General features: G+C 42.6%; 1 protein-coding gene across 7 annotated transcripts in view; it reads right to left on the bottom strand.

The window, feature by feature from the left end:
* LOC138945627 (filamin-A-like) overlaps positions 1-22500 on the bottom strand; it is an 89404-nt gene that overhangs the window by 30451 nt on the left and 36453 nt on the right. For all 7 annotated transcript variants that reach the window (XM_070317097.1, XM_070317094.1, XM_070317093.1 and 4 more), the window contains 13 exons: positions 20332-20570; positions 13241-13444; positions 12359-12479; positions 10685-10816; positions 10090-10266; positions 9006-9107; positions 8326-8445; positions 7021-7194; positions 5970-6113; positions 4880-5005; positions 4555-4701; positions 3991-4095; positions 2423-2558 (listed from right to left, as the gene is read on the bottom strand). In XM_070317097.1, coding sequence (XP_070173198.1) covers positions 2423-2558; positions 3991-4095; positions 4555-4701; positions 4880-5005; positions 5970-6113; positions 7021-7194; positions 8326-8445; positions 9006-9107; positions 10090-10266; positions 10685-10816; positions 12359-12479; positions 13241-13444; positions 20332-20570 — 1927 coding nt within the window. The remainder of the gene's footprint in view (positions 1-2422; positions 2559-3990; positions 4096-4554; positions 4702-4879; positions 5006-5969; positions 6114-7020; positions 7195-8325; positions 8446-9005; positions 9108-10089; positions 10267-10684; positions 10817-12358; positions 12480-13240; positions 13445-20331; positions 20571-22500) is intronic.

Raw genomic sequence — 22500 nt, 5'->3', positions numbered from 1 at the left:
CCCACTGGCTTCCTGCATTCAACACAACACAATAACGGATGTACCCACTGGCTTCCTGCATTCAACACAACACAATAACGGATGTACCCACTGGCTTCCTGCATTCAACACAACACAATAACGGATGTACCCACTGGCTTCCTGCATTCAACACAACACAATAACGGATGTACCCACTGGCTTCCTGCATTCAACACAACACAATAACGGATGTACCCACTGGCTTTCTGCATTCAACACAACACAATAACGGATGTACCCACTGGCTTTCTGCATTCAACACAACACAATAACGGATGTACCCACTGGCTTTCTGCATTCAACACAACACAATAACGGATGTACCCACTGGCTTTCTGCATTCAACACAACACAATAACGGATGTACCCACTGGCTTTCTGCATTAAACACAACACAATAACGGATGTACCCACTGGCTTTCTGCATTCAACACAACACAATAACGGATGTACCCACTGGCTTTCTGCATTCAACACAACACAATAACGGATGTACCCACTGGCTTTCTGCATTCAACACAACACAATAACGGATGTACCCACTGGCTTTCTGCATTCAACACAACACAATAACGGATGTACCCACTGGCTTTCTGCATTCAACACAACACAATAACGGATGTACCCACTGGCTTTCTGCATTCAACACAACACAATAACGGATGTACCCACTGGCTTTCTGCATTCAACACAACACAATAACGGATGTACCCACTGGCTTTCTGCATTCAACACAACACAATAACGGATGTACCCACTGGCTTTCTGCATTCAACACAACACAATAACGGATGTACCCACTGGCTTTCTGCATTCAACACAACACAATAACGGATGTACCCACTGGCTTTCTGCATTCAACACAACACAATAACGGATGTACCCACTGGCTTTCTGCATTCAACACAACACAATGACGGATGTACCCACTGGCTTTCTGCATTCAACACAACACAATGACGGATGTACCCACTGGCTTTCTGCATTCAACACAACACAATAACGGATGTACCCACTGGCTTTCTGCATTCAACACAACACAATAACAGATGTACCCACTGGCTTTCTGCATTCAACACAACACAATGACGGATGTACCCACTGGCTTTCTGCATTCAACACAACACAATGACGGATGTACCCACTGGCTTTCTGCATTCAACACAACACAATAACGGATGTACCCACTGGCTTTCTGCATTCAACACAACACAATAACGGATGTACCCACTGGCTTTCTGCATTCAACACAACACAATAACGGATGTACCCACTGGCTTTCTGCATTCAACACAACACAATAACGGATGTACCCACTGGCTTTCTGCATTCAACACAACACAATAACGGATGTACCCACTGGCTTTCTGCATTCAACACAACACAATAACGGATGTACCTACTGGCTTTCTGCATTCAACACAACACAATAACGGATGTACCCACTGGCTTTCTGCATTCAACACAACACAATAACGGATGTACCCACTGGCTTTCTGCATTCAACACAACACAATAACGGATGTACCCACTGGCTTTCTGCATTCAACACAACACAATAACGGATGTACCCACTGGCTTTCTGCATTCAACACAACACAATAACGGATGTACCCACTGGCTTTCTGCATTCAACACAACACAATAACGGATGTACCCACTGGCTTTCTGCATTCAACACAACAAATGGAACGGTGTATAACGCAAACACAACACAATAACGGATGTACCTACAAATTGTGTGGAGTGAAAATAACAAATGGAACGGTGTATAACGCAAACACAACACAATAACGGATGTACCCACAAATGGCGTGGAGTGAAAATAACAAATGGAACGGTGTATAACGCAAACACAACACAATAACGGATGTACCTACAAATTGTGTGGAGTGAAAATAACAAATGGAACGGTGTTTAACGCAGAGTATTTACCATGGCTCTTAACCCGTTAAGGCAAAGATGCATGACCTCTCTCAATAAGATATTTTTGATACACATGAGAAGCGTGTACAGAATAACGACGTAGAACAAATGTTTATTTTTCATGTTTTATGTATGTTTTATTACGGACACAAAAGCTCAGCAATGCAATTTCTCTTTTAGAGATTAATAAAGTTTATTGTATTGTATTGTATTGTATTGTATTGTATTGTATGCGCGATTAGAGGTGTTATCCGCATGGATGGTTCCTCCAAAAAAGAAAATCGAATGCAATGTCCCAAAACTTAAAATCGTCTTCATAGAAAAAAATCGTATTGAAAATATAACTCTTACAACAACAAAACAGAAATAAATTGTAATATGGCAAACGTCTAACTCACCGTGTGTCCTAGTCCTTCTAACTGTCCGCTTCAGTACAAGGAATATTCTATTTTATTGCAAATATATTTCAACTCACATTAGAGGTATGGGTCTCAAAGTGACGATTTCTCTCTCAGCATAGACAGCTGGCTCCGGATCCCAGGTGGCGAAACCTTCGTATGGCGAGTTTACCAAGGGGAATCCACCCCATTTTACATTTATGTGGTGTTTGCCTGAAGGTAGAACATTAAAAGTATATTATTTCTTGGAGGAAAAGAGTCATCAATGACTTTTGGGGAATACATTCATTTAAAACAATCCCTTTCTGCACAGACAGCACACAAACTGATGATTTTGGGTATGTGTCAAAGTGGAAATGTGACCCTCCACCACGGAATGAGTCGCATGTCACCTTTGCATGATTTTCATATTTTTACATTTTCCTAAAGAGTTTTGTATGCTCTATCCAGTGGTGAAACCCGTTTTAGAAAAGAGCGAAAACTTGTTTGAGTTATAAGCCTGTGACTAAGGTGACCCTCACACTGTTGCCAGATACTCTCCGGACTTATATTAAGCCTAGCGCAGAACCGCGCGAGGTGACATGCATGCGACTCATTTCGTGGTGGAGGGTCACAAATAGTCTTATCCCAAGTAAAAGCCTCGGGAGGTTATTATATGGTGACTCGAATTGTTCACAAAAATGTTACTAACTTCTACATCTGTTGGCCGAATTACTCCATATTGGGTTACATTAACTTCCAGGGCCGGACCCAGGGGGGGGTTCCAGGGGTTCCGGAACCCCACCCCTGGAAAAAAGCATGTACCTTGCTTTGAGGTTTGTTTTTTTTGTTTTGTTTTTTAATAAATTTTGTGTGTGTCTCTAACAAATTTTATTCAATGTGAAATCCGATGAGAAAAAGGTACCCCCCCACCAACTCACACTGACAGGCCTTAACCCTCAAAACAAGGCCCAGAATGCACCAGATTGCACAGATTTTAACCGTTTTTCAAACATTTTCCGGGGGAGCATGCCCCCGGGCCCCCCTAGTTCGCGCGCCTGCTTTGCAGGCGCGCGCGCTTGTGGCTTCGCCACTTCGCTGATTTGCCCCCCCAAAAAAGGAGGAACCCCCCCCTTACAACTCATTTGGTCCGGCCCTGACTTCCGCTTATGCATGACCAGTCTAAAAGTCCCAAATGTATGAGTAAAATATGAATGAACTGACTAGTGTGCACTTTTAATTTTTGTAAAAGGTCCGAATTCGGGGATTTAGAAGTTATAAGCATTTATGAGGGTTGCATTTTGGGGGGTTACAGTGTATTCTATCGAGCGGGGTGTGGCTGTTACAGATCTCCACTACTCTCATATCATGTATGCTATATGAGGGCGATATCGATTCTAACATATCCCTGTCTTCGCCTTCCTTGTTCTATAATAGGGTCGGGCAGCCATTTTCAGTAGACTGAACCGGAAAACGCTTGGAAAAATCTGAGATGTGTGTATGCCCGAATGGAGATGGAATGCCAGATTGCGTATGCCAGTCTGTCTCTCAAACGCTAAACAAGCTGAAGACGAAGTAAAAAAAAAAGTAAAAAAATGTATTAAAAAAAACAAAAAACATTCAACAAAAATAATAAAATACTTAGGCTCTACAAGTATGCGGCTACCTTCTTCACGAGGTGTGAAAATGACCGTTTGTCTCCCGTCGTTCCTTGCGTCAATGGCGACAGGTATCCTTCCGTTTGGCCCGCGTACCTCTGCGCTTAGCTCCCCTGGACATTGAAACATGATCATTTCAGACACTATTTAACCTACATTACTCATAGCATGGTATCTACACATGTACGCATACGTTGTTTGATGGGTTTGTCAATCCTTCGATGAACTTTGCGCACAGCTAATGTGCAGAACAGCACACACGCACATACACGTACAAGGCGAGACAATCATCCCACGTAAATACCATACATAGAAACAAACAAAAAGAGATCTTGGAGCAACCGAATTGCATGATGAGGGAATGCAATTATATATCTATCTATTTTCTGCCTCTATGTAACTGTCTCTGTCTCATCCCCCCACCCCCATCCCACACACACACAGTGCCATATAAATACACAGACTTTTCACGCAAGCCCCCCCCCCCCCCCCCCCCCCCCCCGCATATAATACAAAACAACACCAACAATAGCAGCAATGCTCACACATAATCAAAACACAAGCAGACATACCTAAGCCAGCATCCGAGGCGTCAAAGGGTAGGAGTTTCTCCTTGTTGACGTGCAGCGGGATTATCCCCTTCTCGTTGACCAGCGGGGTCCATCCACCCGGCACCCGTACCCGAGATGGGTCCACGATGAACGGCTTGAAAGGACTCCCTGTTCATCGAAAGGACAAATGCACGTTTTACAGCAACTTTCAGTTTACATGTCCGATCCGGCTCTCATCCCAAACAACCCGAGATGATTTACAGGCATAGACGGAGTAAAAATGATTGTGTCGATTTATCTTGGATTAAAAATTGTACATTTACTTTCAAATCTAATGTCTGCAGACCTTCAATTGGTTTTCCCTCCATCCTGACATCAATGGAGTGTGGGCCTGTTTCTCTGGGCACGTAAGTACCTTCCACAGTGCCGTCGCTCTGCGGGACTAGCTGACAGGGAACGTTTTGTGTGGGACCTGTCATGAAACGAACATTAGGCAATTATACACAATGAAGAAAGGAAGTAAGAAAAGTAAGTTTATTGAACGTTTAATTGTAGAAAAACAAAAGAATTATTTACATTTCACGAACGGATATACTAACCACGTCTACCTTTGCACATCAACGGCAACAATAAAGCTGAGTGTGCAGATACCCCCCGCGGGTTAGGGGGAAGAATTTACCCGATGCTCCCCAGCATGTCGTAAGAGGCGACTAACGGATTCTGTTTCTCCTTTTACCCTTGTTAAGTGTTTCTTGTATAGAATATAGTCAATGTTTGTAAAGATTTTAGTCAAGCAGTATGTAAGAAATGTTAAGTCCTTTGTACTGGAAACTTGCATTCTCCCAGTAAGGTAATATATTGTACTACGTTGCAAGCCCCTGGAGCAATTTTTTTATTAGTGCTTTTGTGAACAAGAAACAATTAACAAGTGGCTCTATCCCATCCCCCCCCCTTTCCCCGTCGCGATATAACCTTGAACGGTTGAAAATGACGTTAAACACCAAATAAATAAATAAAGAAAGTGTGCAGACAAGGCGTGCTATAAAGACCTGTCATGCAATCAACAGAGAGCGATCATTATACACACGGATAAACAAAGTAAGAAAGGTACGTTTATTTAACATTTGATTGGAGACAGGACGAACAGTTATACATAGTCAGCATGCGACCTGAGATATTTACCACGTCTGTCTTTGCCCATCAACAGCAACAATTATAAAGCAGAATATGCAGACAAGACGGTCTATAGAGATGGATTTGCAGAGAATCCATGGCAAATACAACATACTTTTGAACAGGTACCATGGGGATAATATTGTCCCCTTTTCTCTGTATATATGTTGCCGTATTGGTCCTTTTCTTTGTCAATCCTGTTTGTTTTGTAAATTGCTAAATTGTCCCGAATGTCAGTAAGATTTATTGTGATAACCGCTTACCGACGACATCGGCAGTGATTGGTCCAGGGTGACCCCTGGGGTCAACAGTGAAGGTCTGGGGTATTCCCGGCATGCCCCTGTACAAACCATCACCATAGGCAACGGGGTTGCCAAGTTCCGCGATTTCTTGTACAAATGGCGAACCTAAAAACAAGAAATGTAAGCTTATGGTGTGTTGAATCATAGACAAAGCGAGACATACACTATGAATGTGTTGAATCATAGACAAAGCGAGACATACACTATGAATGTGTTGAATCATAGACAAAGCGAGACATACACTATGAATGAATCATAGACAAAGCGAGACATACACTATGAATGAATCATAGACAAAGCGAGACATACACTATGAATGAATCATAGACAAAGCGAGACATACACTATGAATGAATCATAGACAAAGCGAGACATACACTATGAATGCAATCTATTGATCCTTGAAGTGGACAAACAATATGCACAATAGACATAAATAACAATGAAAGGGTTCACAAAAGGCCAACCAACACATCATCACTGCAGCATATACAGAGTTTTTACTTTCAAGTAATTATCTATCGCTGCCAAGCAAACAACCATATAATGTTTATCTCTGTTCATACGGGCTTCTGATGAACAATTTCCACTAATATAAGCACGCCAAGGCAACACACACTGAAGCAAACACACAGGATCCTCAGTCGAGCTAACAATTTTTCGCTGCCAGCCAACCGAAAAATGTACACACACACACACAAAAACTCCACGTTCTTTTCAACGTCTATACTTTTTCATTCGTCAAAGCTCGACAACATTCTCAAGAATTGCTGAAATTTACCACATGCGACCGTGCTACTCAGTATTTACGATTATCATTGTTTTGAAAAGATACAGAAGGGTATTCATTCGGCCAATTCCTATTGTAGTTTCAAGCGCCTTGTAACACATCAACACATTACAAACTACATACGTAAGTTAGAAACTATGATTATATATATGACCCAAAACACAATTCACTGTTCCCACAACTCTTCTCACAAAAATACCCGCTATAGTTACTCTCACGGACCTTTAACAGGCATGCCATCGTAGTTGATCCAGATCTTGTAGACACCCGGTCCTTTGGGCTTGAAGTTGACCCGGTAGACCCCCGGCTGGTCTTTGCGCACCTTACACGGGTACCTGTGCCCGTGGTGAGTCACATCAGCTGTTATTTCACCGTCGCCCACCTTTGTACAATCCGCTGTAAAATCGTCACAGAGAAAAGGTTAAAGAGTACTTTTCGAAACTTTCCTATACTCGAAAATAACAGCAGTTTCTACATAAACAAGTTCATAAAAACTGAAAAGTAGTACCAAAACCTCTCCGACTTCTGAACTTGGACTCTCTCTAGTTTCAAAAACATTACGCAGACAATACAAATACACATTCCAGAAAATTACTTTTTTCATAGCATGGATGGAATACTCTATAAAATTAAAAAAATCGGCAACTGAAAGATTTCAGCAACATGTCATGTCATCTCAGGACTCCCCAAACTGTGAGTCCCGGAGTCACGAACTAAAAACTCTCCCTGAACAATCCTTCTCATTGCGGTCAATGCGCATGCACTAACATGGGGAGATTGATCAGGTCGTGAACAACCTAACCCTAACCCTAATCCTTACCCTAATCCTAACCCTAACCCTAACCCATGGTTCGTTCGGGCAAAGGGTCGCATTTTTTAAGTCCAAGATTGGCGCATGCGCGGCATTGACCGTAATGAGAAGGATTGTTCAGCAGAGGTTTCAGTTCGTGACGACGGCGTCCTATACGCACTAGAAGCCGAAAATACGTACTAGAAATTTAGAGGGGGTCCCGGGACGCACTTAACATAAAAAGAACGGGTCCCGGGACGCACTTAACATAAAAAGAACGGGTCCCGGGACGCACTTAACATAAAAAGAACGGGTCCTGGGACGCACTTAACATGAAAAGAACGGGTCCCGGGACGCACTTAATGTATATACCCATGCGTACCGTTGGCAACGATTTCAGACTGTAGTCTAAAGCTGAGTGCAAGCAATACTGCCATGCTTGTGTACGTGCGTGTGTGTCTGTGTGCGTATTGTTGTTGACATTTCTTGAATAATCATTCCGATAAAAAAGAGTTATCATATTACACTACTCGTCATCGCAAAGTGTTAGTACACCCTAAAAAAAAAAATTCAACCCTCTAAAAATTCAAAGTGGGGGTCCTGGGACCCTCTATGTGAGGCGTTCGTAGGGAGCCCTGCATCTTTTTATACACTGCTGTTTATGACATTCCACTCCAATGCCACCACATAACTATGCTAAAGGTGACCATGAACAGTAAGTAAAGTAAGAATGTCACCTATGAGTTCTGGACTGCTGCAGACCGTGCCATCCTTCATGCCGTACACTTGGATGTCGGAGGAGTCCGTGATATGCACCACAAAGGGTCCCCCCGTTACGTAGTCCACCTCCCAGTCACCTGTACATATCAGGTAGATGTACATTTGTTTTCCTTTTCAATCTTCTAAGTTTGCTCGTATAAGCAATATTCATCATTTTATTCATTTCACGGGTGTCCATTCAACCTACACACCAAACAAACTTAACGCATCGCTGATTTAAATGGTTTCCAAATTATCTGTGGGTATCACAAACTTCACGCATTAGGCATATGATAGGTCTCCCATTATTTGTTCAGAAAACATCTGATCTCCAGCCTACCCCCCACAATTGTGTGTTTGTTTTCTCAACGCTTACACCACACGTTTCAAGCATCAATCCCTTAATTAACTTACAGGTCTCCAAATATCATTGCATAATGTGTGTGATCTCCATCCCATTCCATGGCAGAAGGCATAGTTGCATATTTTAAATGCAAATAATGCCCGTGGGAGTTCATCTGTTCTTCTCTGCAGTTATTTTTCCACAAATATAAAGAATTAAGCTGAGCACAGAAGAAAATGTGCGTGCATGCATGAGGCGTGTTTTAGAAAAAAGTGCAAATATATAGTTGGAAAAAGCTATCTACACTGCACGTACAGGAAGCGTTGATTTTGACCACCCCAGCCTCTTTAACCACACTCGTGTTGAACACAGCTCGCCTCTGTCGCTCCTCAGGATCCGTGGAGTGAAAATCTGAATCTGAAACGGGGAAAGAAAAAAGCCATCTCTTGTTTATTGTTAGACAAAATGTACGCTATGGATCTTAAAACACTGCACACTTCTGTTTGTGTGTGTGGGTTGTTGTGGGTTTTTTTGCGGCGAAGCTATCGGTTGTCAAATAGTACCACCTAAGTATTAACCCATGTTTCACTGTACATGTATAATAAACCGACCAGGGGCCAGGGAAGGATGTTTTTTGTACTGTTAAAAACAATCTAACCAACGTTTTATGTAGTGCTTAAGTTATTCAGGACGGTTAATACTGATTTGTGTTTATGGTTATATCAGGGTTTTTTGTTTTTGTTTTAGCTTATGGTTAAACACTAGTCATCAAGCTGTGAAACAGGTTCACTGGTTCATAGATATATATGCACACCAAGATAATTTGGAGGGAGAGCCTTTTTCCGTTTGTGTTTGACTTAAAAATGACGAATTGTTCCCCTTGCCTTGGCAACTACCAGGACCGGGTTAAGTTTCTACCAGTACTTCTGTCCTCCCTGCTTATTTCCTTTGCTTTTCGTGTGTATGTATGGTTGCTGTTTGTTTCTTTCATTCTTTCTTTCTTTCTTTCTATGGGGAAACGTGGTTGTAGTGGGTATTATTTCTTCCCGGAGAAGGATTTTGGTGTGTTTGTGGAGCACAAAAAGAGGGCAGAGGCAAGAAGCATTGGAGTGGGGAGTAAGGAGCAAAAGCCGGCACATTCCCATAATGTGAACTATTCTTTAATCAATCGGATACATTGAAATGAATTTGTTTTTAAAACAACAACAACAACAACAACAACAACAACAACAACAACAACAACAACAACAACAACAACCAGCACAGATGCCTTACTTGCTTTAACTCTTCTCAGTTTGCTTCACTGAACATCGTTCTCACAGTGGTGAAGCATATCCAAACATCTTTGAATATTGGCATTATTAGTCTACCAACAAATCAATGTCTACTGTTTGCTCACCTCTGACCTCGGCCCTGTTGAAATGCACGTTGACGTCATAAGGGCCGGCGTCGTAGGGCGTGTAGGTGATCTTAAAGAGTCGAGGGGTGGACGTTTCCTTGACGAAGGTAGATACCCGTTTTCCTTTGTGCGTGATGTCCACCCCTAGATCACCTTTACCGGCTCCCGTGCAATCCACTGAAAGTTAGAAACATAACGCACGTTTGAATTATGTTCAATGGTTCCTCAAGTTAAGACTCGAAAATTGCAGAAAGTTGATCTAAAAAAAATAGAAAGTCTGCAAATGGAGTTATATTTACACACTGTCTGAAACAATTTTTTTAAAGGTTCTGAAAGGCTTCTAACGAAGTGAGTGGGGGTGGAAGAGGGGGTATTTCAGTAAATACTATATAAGTGACGTACATTAGACAAATCTTGACTGCCTTGTAAAATATCACATGCTTTTGTTTTCATGAACTATTCTTGATTTTGAATAGACTACATTTTGGAAAGATAGCAGCGTATCGTTTTAGGATTGTGTCCATCGCGCTTTAATAAAACATTCAACATTTTCTAAAGTTTTACGAATGCGTGCACATTTATCCCCACAACTCACCGAGAAATTGTTGCTGCTTTCCTATGAGGCCGCCTCTGAGGTCGCGCACGCGCACCTGTGATGGGTCACAGACGTCGATAGGACAACCGTCCATGAATTTGTTGTTGTAGAACATGGACACCCGCCATCGACCTGACCACACAGAAAATACCTGATATATATAATATATATACTTCTACAAAGCACGGATCCATCGGAAACGCCAGAAGAGCGCAATGAATATTCTAGCCATTCATTTGTGCCTGTTAAAGCTTTACAGTCGCCAGAATCAATCATTATCTACAACGGTGCTGAACACGTCTTTGCTCTATTGATGAAATCTGGCTTCGATGTCCAGAATCTTTATTACTGTCTGCGGATTAAGTACTTCTGAGTCAGTGTAAAGATAGATATCGTGCTCTCTTCCCCGCAATCTGGCTTTCTTTAATTTCGTCGGTGTCGTACATAAAAAAAACCCAGCATTCCTTGTCCGTACATGTCTGCCTCTTCAAATGTTCGGGCTTTGTCCCTGCAGAAACCATCACGTCTTTCCTCCATCAGCACAGACCCATGCTTTTTTACAACAAGCACACATTCCTGCCCTTTCCCCAAAGACATAAACCCATGTCCTTTTCCTACAGACACATATCATAATCAATGTCTAGTCCCCACAGAAACCAAGCCCTTTTTCCACAAACAAAAACAACATACCCTTTCCCCCACAGGCACAAAGCTATGTCGCCCTTATCCCCACAGGCACAAACCTATGTCGCCCTTTCCCCCACAGGCACAAACCTATGTCGCCCTTTCCCCCACAGGCCCAAACCTATGTCGCCCTTATCCCCACAGGCAGAAACCTATGTCGCCCTTATCCCCACAGGCACAAACCTATGTCGCCCTTATCTCCACAGGCACAAACCTATGTCGCCTTTTCCCCCACAGGCACAAACCTATGTCGCCCTTATCCCCACAGGCACAAACCTATGTCGCCCTTATCCCCACAGGCACAAACCTCTGTCGCCCTTATCCCCACAGGCACAAACCTGTGTCGCCCTTATCTCTACAGACACAAACCTATGTCGCCCTTATCCCCACAGGCATAAACCTATGTCGCCCTTATCCCCACAGGCACAAACCTATGTCGCCCTTATCTCCACAGGCAAAAACCTATGTCGTCCTTTCCCCCACAGGCACAAACCTATGTCGCCCTTATCCCCACAGGCACAAACCTATGTCGCCCTTATCCCCACAGGCACAAACTTATGTCGCCCTTTCCCCCAAAGACACAAACCTATGTCGCCCTCATCCCCCACAGGCACAAACCTATGTCGCCCTTATCCCCACAGGCACAAATCTATGTCGCCCTTATCCCCACAGGCACAAACCTATGTCGCCCTTATCCCCCACAGGCACAAACCTATGTCGTCCTTATCCCCACAGGCACAAACTATGTCGCCCTTATCCCCACAGGCAGAAACCTATGTCGCCCTTTCCCCCACAGGCACAAACCTATGTCGCCTTTATCCCCACAGGCACAATCCTATGTCGCCCTTATCCCCACAGGCACAAATCTATGTTGCCCTTATCTCCACAGGCACAAACCTATGTCGCCCTTATCTCTACAGGCACAAACCTATGTCGCCCTTATCCCCACAGGCACAAACCTATGTCGCCCTTATCTCAACAGGCACAAACCTATCTCATCCGGCGTGAACTGAGCGCTGTAGTGCCCGTCGCCCACCATCCTGATGACGCGACCACTGGGTGACTCTGCCTCCACCTTGAACTGGTCGGGGTCGAACTCTCTGCCCGTCATCTGCAAACAGTGAAGAGTGAACGTGTTCAGTTTCCCAATGAATACGTTGAAACCAAAGGCTTATTAAACAGAGCAATAGTTCACACCAACGACCGAATTGGTTCTGATCACGATTGGTTACGTAACAGGGCACAAGAAAACTAGGTATAATAGGCATATTTTGCGATACGAGAATGTCAAGGCACGTATTATGAAAAGTACATCTGTTCGTCATCTCACTTCTTTTTGTCTGCTTGTCAGATTCAAAGATCTCTAGATCGACGTTCTAGTGACTGTACTGTGTGTATTATAATTACACGTTCTAGTGACTGTACTGTGTGTATTATAATTACACGTTCTAGTGACTGTACTGTGTGAATTATAATTACACGTTCTAGTGACTGTACTGTGTGTATTATAATTACACGTTCTAGTGACTGTACTGTGTGTATTATAATTACACGTTCTAGTGACTACTGTGTGAATTATAATTACACGTTCTTTTTACTAATCTTTCTTGAGTGTTTTTGTTTGTTCATTCATGACGAAAACAGATTCATTAGAACTCTCTTAAAACTCTCAGTTTGAAAAGTACGAGCTCCGTAATTAATGTACAGGGACTTTGCACCCAAGTTTGCAGAGATCCTACACCAGCAAAGAGGATGGCTTAAAGGGAAGTTCGGTTAAGTTTTGCAAGTGTTATTACTCTAAACCTTTATCGCAAGAAGTCTACAACACAACAGGAGAAGACAGATGAAGATGACACTTGTCCACAGTCTCACCTTACTCTCCATGATGACGCCCACAGAGAAGATGTCGATTCTGAAGGGGTTACTGGCGGAGGGAATTTGAATCTCGGGAGGAGACTTGATGGAAGATTTCCGCACGAGTTGGAAGGAGGGCGTGGCGTGGGACGCCGAGTTCCCGGCCGACATGGATGACGCATTGGTGTGAGAGGAGTGCGCGTCATCGTCAATCAACGTCACCTGCACACGTCACAACGTTAAATACGGTGACTAACAGCCAAATAATGTATACTACGTTTGTGGTCACCTACATTATGTTGTTTTTATAATAATAATAATAATAACTGGACATTTTAAGTGCCTAACCTATTTGGCTCTAGGCCCTTTACAAAAGAACATATACAAAATAGAACAATTTGTGTGTTTATAACCTGCCTTGTTATATAGTGCTATATGTCTTATGTAAAAACAATGTCCTGTTTGTATTATTGTTATGTACCACGCCTGAATTTCTCTATGAGATAATAAAGTATTCTTATTCTTATTCTTATTCTTAATTAAATTTACTGTGTTGAAATAAACCGACCTAAACGACAGTAAAGTTGTGTTGTTGCCTTGCCTTGCGTTGCCTTGCCTTGCCTTGCCTTGTCTTGTCTTGTCTTGTCTTGTCTTGTCTTGTCTTGTTTTGTCATGTCAAGTCTTGTTTTGTCTTGTCTAATCTTGTCTAATATTTTATTGTATTGTGATGTACGAGGATACACTTGACAAGTTTCGAACCTGACTATCAAAGGGTTAAATGAGACATCAAAAACAGGATATATATAAGAAAGTTGTATGATATCAAGCAAAATAATGTTAAAACGCCACACCCCACGTCACGTGTTCGCACACAATAGTGAAACACAATCATTGAGAGATGATCGAATGATGACATGACGAAAACGCTTGACAAGAATGCCCCTTCATACACCACAGTAAAACGCTGGTCAGATGACCTCAAGACTTGGTAGGAGAACCGCCAAAGATGACAAACTGTGTGGAAGACCACGAACGATCACAACTTAAGAAACTGTTGATGTTGTCTTTGTATTGATGTTGTCTTTGTATTGATGTTGTCTTTGTATTGATGTTGTCTTTGTATTGATGTTGTCTTTGTATTGATGTTGTCTTTGTATTGATGTTGTCTTTGTATTGATGTTGTCTTTGTATTGGTGTTGTCTTTGTATTGATGTTGCTGGAAGATTGAGCACAATGTTATAATTATTGCATTGCCGAGGCGCTCACAGGAAAGAGTCTGGAGTATTCTGAGCAAAACACTCTCAACGAAGCTCTCCATTGAAAGTTGACCGTGAAGAAAGCTTCGGCAAGGCGAGTCCCTGAACTTGTAACATTAGACTGAACAGAGGCACATCAGACTTAACATCCTTCGGCAAGGCGAGTCCCTGAACTTGTAACATTAGACTGAACAGAGGCACATCAGACTTAACATCCTTCGGCAAGGCGAGTCCCTGAACTTGTAACATTAGACTGAACAGAGGCACATCAGACTTAACATCCTACGCCTGTTTGAGGCTGGCAGAATCCAGAGGACTTTATGTCCCGATTTGTTACTATGGAAGAAACTTTGGTAATACATCACTTTAAGCCTGGAACCAAGCAGCAGGCCAGGTCATGCAGTGGCATCCTGAACTCAGGTCAAAAATGAGTTACTTCCCTTCGGGTCTCATTCCATCCCTGACAGGATGCCTTGGTTTTCCTTCTCTGGAGAGGAAATCGATTTTTTACATATTTAGATCTTTTCGTAATGTGTTATGGATATAAGCAGATTCGCGATCGTCGATAATAATTTTTCATGGTGTTGTGTAATTTTTAAATTACAAAGGAATTGATATGTAAGACAGTTTCAAGCGAGCTATCTTTCGCAGATGTATATACTGTGGAAACAACTCTAAAGTGTCACGTGATAATCAACTTTGGCTTCGGTGCGCGCCGGTGCAGGCGATTTTTCCAGGGGCGGACGAGGGGGGGTTTCTGGGGTTTCCAGACCCCCCCCCCCCCCCCCCCAGCCCAAAAATAAAAATATTTTTTTGTGTTTTTTGGGGTTGAGTTTCAATTTTTGGGGTATTAATCAGTGACAAAATCTGCTGCCTGAAACTGGTAATGATCATCCTCAGAATGCACCAGATCGCACCATTTTGCATCCTTTTTTTCAAAATGTTCCGGGGGGGCATGCCCCCGAACCCCCTAGCAAGCTAGGCGCTTCGCGCCTTCACACCCATATCTTCACAATATACTTTTGGAAACCCTCCCCATAAAATGAACTGATCCGCCCCTGTTTTCTGTAACCAGTTGAGAGTGATGCAACCATATATCACGGTCTCCTTCCGACAGCAGTCTCAAAATTTCGACTTGTTTTGACCTTAGAACGATGTCTTTTATATCATAACTGTGAAGAACAGAACGGAGATCACTGTCGAAGTCGGCCAATCTGCAATCATTTTCGTCTCGCGAACACTGATCTCAAATTTAGATCAGTGCTCGCGAAAAACATATGGGAGATAACTCTGTATTCTTGTTTTGATAGATTCGCGCAATAATTTAGCATGCTGTCAGAGAGAAACTGGCGATAGCCGTGGAGCGATGATTATCAGAATGATGCAGTGGGTGCATCAAGGTTTTACCCAAACTAAGAAGCTTAGGGTCATCCCCTCTGCAAAGAAGATGGTGGTGTCTGTTTTTGAGACGCATGTTTGATATTGGTGATGGATTTTCTTCCAAAGGTTCTGGCAGTGATCGGTGCATATTTTTCTTTTGGCATTTGGTATTGGTATTGATATCATATTGCTCTGTGGGTACGGTTTACCCTGGTGGAAATTATGTTTCTTTGTCACTGGGGAAAGCATATGCTACCATACAGTACGTCACTAACCCTTTTTCTTCTTTTTGTGTGTGTGCACTTTCGAGGCAAATAGGAGAGCAGATCAAGGCTACACGGCAAGAACGTTTGACAAAGGGGTATATCGTTTCATCACGACAACGCCTCTTCCCACAGGTCCTTTGTTTTCATGAATGCCCCGACAGACACACAGACACACACACGTACCTAGAGAGACAAACTTAACCCTCCGCCCTCGTTAAATCATTCAGCAAAGAATTGAATGAATGTAAAAAGAGTGATCGTCGCAAGCTGGTATTTGCCTTGTTTACCAAGACATCCTAGTTAACACATACACACAAGGTCAACAACAAGAAGTAAGTTTGTACCTGACCAAATAAAGGTTTTAACTGTAGTTTTACGAATAAGCTAGTTGCAGTTGTACAAATGCAGTCATGCATCCAACGCACACTCATCTTATTTTTTTATTTTTTTTTTATTCTCTTTATTTATATAGCGCCTTATCCGAAGTTCAAAGCGCTTTATGCCGTGTGAGATGGAATTTTTTACACAATATATCACGCATTCACATCGACCAGCAAACCTCAAGCCTGTTAGGCGAATGTTCACCTTTCGCGGCCTTTATTCCAAGTCACACGGGTATTTGATGGACATTTTTATCTATGCCTATACAATTTTGCCAGGAAAGACCCTTTTGTCAATCGTGGGATCTTTAACGTGCACACCCCAATATAGTGTACACGAAGGGACCTCGGTTTTTCGTCTCATCCGAAAGACTAGCACTTGAACCCACCATCTAGGTTAGGAAAGGGGGGAGAAAATAGCGCCCCGACCCAGGGTCGAACACGCAACCTCTCGATTCCGAGCGCAAGTGCGTTACCACTCGGCCACCCAGTCCTGTATTCAATTAAACGACAAGTAAATAACAGTAAATAAAAACACAAGATTAAAAGAACAGCCTCCCAACCCACCAACATACTAACCTTCTTCTTCTTCTTCTTCTGCGTTCGTGATCTGAAACTCCCACGTACACTCGTGCACATTTTACGTGTATGACCGTTTTTACCCCGCCATTTAGGCAGCCATACGCCGCTTTCGGAGGAAGCATGCTGGGTATTTTTGTGTTTCTATAACCCACCGAACTCTGACATGGATTACAGGATCTTTTCCGTGCGCACTTGGTCTTGTGCTTGCGTGTACATACGAAGGGGGATAAGCCGCTAGCAGGTCTGCACATAAGTTGACCTGGGAGATCGGAAAAATCTCCACACTTAACCCACCAGGCGGCCACGGCCGGGATTCGAACCCCCGACCTTCCGATTAAGTGGCCGACGTCTTACCACCCCGCCACAGCGCCCGTCCAACATACTAACCAACAATTAAGCAAACAAAACAATAACAGGACCGTTACCTCATAAAAAGTGACATGACGATTGCTGTAGGCTTTCTCGTGGTGATATTTCTTGTCATAGATGTATTCCTTCTTCTGACTATCGTCCAACGATTTTTTCACAATCACCGTCATTGTTCTTGTTCAAGGTCTCAGTTCCCAGATTCTCAATGCCAACAATTTTGTACACTTAATTATTTCGCGCCCGGGGATAGACTAAGAATGATTTCCAAAGCCTTAGGTTTTTAAGATTATCTTTCATAGTAACGTGATGGATATATACCTTACGAAAATGTTTGTTGAATCTGCAAAAACCGCCATCTGCCTACAGAGGAACAGAACAAAACCTCTGAGCCTATTAACTATTAGTGATAAACAAAGCATGAAAAACAAAAGAAAATTTCAAATAATAATTATGTAAAAAAAAAATTAAAAAAATTAAAAAAATAAAACTATTAGTGATTTGGTCCTTTGTTTTTGTTGAAGCAAATCCAATAATCTCATATCAAAAAGTCCAAATCGGACACATTTACACTCGCGATACTGGGAGACGCACCGTTGCAATAAGAATGACTTTGTTACAAGGACACTGGTCACAAAGATACAGCTAATTACTTTTAAAACAATAGCTATAAAACGAGAGAAAGACTTCAACTGAAGTCACCTAGTCATGCTGTATGTTTCTAACGGGAAAAGCTGCCAGTGTAAGCAAAACATATTATTCTTTTTCCAAAAATGAACCACGATCTGAATCAAGCGTCCCAAGTATCACTTTAGGAAAACAAATACACTCTCTAGATTCAAAGTGGATTAACAATGCCCATACACAATTTCAAACGAAAATCACCGCTAATTCACACAGAGCAGGAAAGCACGGTTTTACAGAAAAATCACAAAGCCAATCACATCTCTAACAATGAGAAAGAAAATGACAGAGGCACGGAGTCAGCAGAAAGCCACTAAACACACCTTCAGTTGTCAAACGACATACTCTAACGAAGCGTTGTCCGTGCTAAGCACTGAACAATAAACGGGACAGTCCCTGGGAGTGTTGACTGGTCATTAAAAAGGGCGGCGGTCATTGTGAAACGTCGTCACAACAGACTTGTCAGTTACGGACACCCAAGGCGTCTGACTTGTTTTCAGCTTAGAATCTGAATTAATGGCTTGACGAATGTACTTTAAGAATCACGATGTGAGAAAATGGTTTTTTCGAATTTTGGTAGAAATTTAATAACTGGCTTCGTAACTTTAGTTTTAGAATCACAATTCGGGACTTACTGAGAAAACGAGTTTTCTGTGATTAGATTGGTGGTAATAAGTGCCATGATGGGCCCAAGTCAAAATTTTGAACAGAAATCGGATCGTCAACAAGTAACACTGTTCAAACTCAAGGTGGGAAAAAATCTGTCCATATACATGACCACGTTTCCACTTCTCCATAGTCTGTTGGTAAATATGTTGCCAGAAATGCTCACGCAGATTGTTACCAGAAGAATATGGACAGACAGGTCCAAAAAGTGGTATCTTCGGACAGAGAAAGAGACAGACAGGAATGAATCTGTGTTTCAGAAAGTAGCATCTACTGACATAAGCAGCGACAGTTGTGGTTTTCCAACAGACAGACAGACAGACACACAGACAGACACACAGACAGACACACAGACAGACACACAGACACACAGACAGGCAAGCAGGCAGGCAGGCAGGCAGGCAGGTAGTCTGTTTTCATATGTGTGGTACCCGTTGTAGTGGAAGTAGCGGCTGTACAGGGTGGGCCATAAAAAGTGTCCACATTTAATTTGTTAATATTTTTCCTGTAAAGTGATATTTTCTTTTCTGTTTCAGATAGAATTTGAGACAAGCATCTTAGAATTCTTTTAAAGCCTGAATGGATCGCATTCCAGTACAGGAAAGGACCAAAATCGTTGAACTTTACTTTGCTACCAATTCTGTGGTTCTCGCCCAGCGCGCTTTTCGGAGAGAGTTCCCTGGCACACACTGTCCATGTGCGAGAACTGTGAAGCGCCTCGTGGATAAATTCAGGAACACTGGTCGACCACTATGTCCTTTATTGTTATCTGCGAGACTACCAGTGTTCCTGAATTTATCCACGAGGCGCTTCACAGTTCTCGCACATGGACAGTGTGTGCCAGGGAACTCTCTCCGAAAAGCGCGCTGGGCGAGAACCACAGAATTGGTAGCAAAGTAAAGTTCAACGATTTTGGTCCTTTCCTGTACTGGAATGCGATCCATTCAGGCTTTAAAAGAATTCTAAGATGCTTGTCTCAAATTCTATCTGAAACAGAAAAGAAAATATCACTTTACAGGAAAAATATTAACAAATTAAATGTGGACACTTTTTATGGCCCACCCTGTATATATATGACAAATGACACAAGGGAAAGATACACAGCTAAAACTCTCCTACTACCTTTTTAGGCCATCTATTGTCACGGGAATTGCGGCATCCGTGGTAGTGGGAGTAGCGGCTTTATAATTACAGACGAAAGAGACAGAGACACAGATAAAACCACCCCTCACCTTTTTAGGCAGTCTGGTAATATTATCATGGGGGTTGTGGTATCCGTTGTAGTAAAAGTAGCGGCTGTATGTGACAAAAGGGACAGAGATACAGATAGAACCATCCTTAACCATTTCAAGCAGTCTGTCTTCGTAGGAGTGATAGCTGTTGGAGTGAAAGTAGCGGCGGTATATGTGACAAAAAAGAGACAGAGATTCAGATAAAAACCCTCCCTCGCCATTTCAGGCAGTCTGTTATCATTGCAGTCGTACTATGACCAAAACAAAAGACAGAGATCAGATAAAACTACCCCTTACCTTTTCAGGCAGTCTGGTAATAGTATCATGTGAGTTGTGGTATCCGTTGTAGTGCGAGAAGTGGTTGTCTGTGACGAAGCCCACGCTGTTGGTACTTCCGTAGCCGCGGGAGGGCCCTGGGTGGAGGCCGACGTAGCGGACAGTCTGCGCCATAATGCCCAGGTGTTCCGACTTCTCCTGCTCGATCTCCGCTGCCGTCAGCAGTGGTTCCACTCCCAGCTCCTTGCCCGCATCTAAGGCTGAAACAGAATGCAGTGATGAACTGTAATAATTTGGTGTTTGGAAGGTTGAGATGGTAGTTGATTGACTGATTGATTCATTGATTGAATGATTGGTAAGTTAACTGATTTGATCGTTTTGTGGTTTATTGGTGATCTGATTGATTCGTTGGTTGCTGAACTGGTTGCTTGATTGATTGAATTACTGATTGATTTATCTGCATCGAAGGCTGCCATAGAAAGCAATAGAACACATGTTGAACAATGATATTGCAAATCTGAGATGTTGACAGTTTGATTGCTTGCTTGATTGCTTGCTAGCTTGCTTGGTTGATTGATTCATTCATTCATTAATTAATAGATTCATTAATTAATACATTCATTTTTTCATTCATTTATTCATTGGTTGGTGGATTGATGGATTGGTTGATAGACACACTGATCGAGAAAAATATTACAACAAAAAGAACACGACATCATAATTCTGAAGTTCACAGATGCCGATTGCATATCATGGCACAGCAGCCAGATCCCTTACATACTTGGTCAGATGCATCTAAAATCTATTATAGATGCATGCAACGAAAAGGACGTTCAAAATCATTATATGAATACATGTTATGGTCTCCGTGAATATTTTTACAAACCCTCTCCAATGATTACGATACACACAGCATGCAAAATGACTAACAACGTTGTGATATTATCGCTTGTCTGTGTGGGTCAACAGTGAAAGGCTTTCAGAGTTTATTGCTGGAACGCTCGATAACGTCACTCCCCGTTTGTCGTGGATAGAGCAAGACTACTAAAACTGCATACAAGAAAACAAGCAATCATTGTGCACAGATCACAGAGCAAGGCATCAACATCAACATTTTGTTTATGCGAAAAAAACGTGTATGAGTGCGCCTTGAGTCGCCTTGTGGCGAGATATGTGCGCGTTCTAAATTCTCGTATAATTTGTATCATTATTATTTACTTGCTAGTTTTCTATTTTAGAAGAGCGTTTCTACTTGTAACGTCAGTGGTCGTTTCCTGTGTATACAAATATTGATAGCCTAACTTAAAATACAAGCTCCTTCCCGTCAGTGTAAACCATTGTGTGCACCTTCTTCTCCTTCTTCTTCGTTCATGGGCTTAGACTCCCACGTTCACTCATGTTTTTTAGCACGAGTGGATTGTTACGTGTATGGCCGTTTTTACCCCGCCATTCAGGCAGCATACGCCGATTTCGGGGGAGGCATGCTGGGTATTTTTGTGTTTCTATAACCCACCGAACTCTGACATGGATTACAGGATCTTTTCCGTGCGCACTTGGTCTTGTGCTTGCGTGTACACACGAAGGGGGTTAAGTCACTAGCAGGTCTGCACATAAGTTGACCTGGGAGATCGGAAAAATCTCCACTCTTAACCCACCAGGCGGCAGCGACCGCGCGGGATTGGAACTCACGACCTCCCGATTAAGAGGCCGATGTCTTACCACCACGCCACTGCGCCCGTCTATTGTGTGCACCAAAATTGTGTTTCAACCCCACCTTTTCCGTCCCATGAGTATCGAGCTTGTATGTCTTCTTCTTCTTCTTCTTCTTCGTTCATGGGCTTAGACTCCCACGTTCACTCATGATTTTAGCACGAGTGGATTTTTACGTGTATGACCGTTTTTACCCCGCCATTCAGGCAGCATACGCCGATTTCGGGGGAGCTTGTATATCAAACTCTAACCCTTACCATATCCTTCAAATCTTCATCCGTTTTAGCGGCCACGATCGTCTTGTCGATTATTCTGCCGCTTTTTTTGTGGGCATGCTGGATATTTTCGTGTTTCTGTAACCCACCGAACTCTGACATGGCCGGATTACAGGATCTTTTTTGTGCGTACTTGGTCTTGTGTGTGTGCACACGAATCAATCAAGCCCTCAACCAAAACGACAACAAGCATTTATCTTGTAGC

Source organism: Littorina saxatilis, linkage group LG13 (assembly GCF_037325665.1).
Source record: "Littorina saxatilis isolate snail1 linkage group LG13, US_GU_Lsax_2.0, whole genome shotgun sequence".
NCBI classification, from domain to species: Eukaryota; Metazoa; Mollusca; class Gastropoda; order Littorinimorpha; family Littorinidae; genus Littorina; species Littorina saxatilis.
This window is presented reverse-complemented; position numbering and strand designations above follow the sequence as displayed.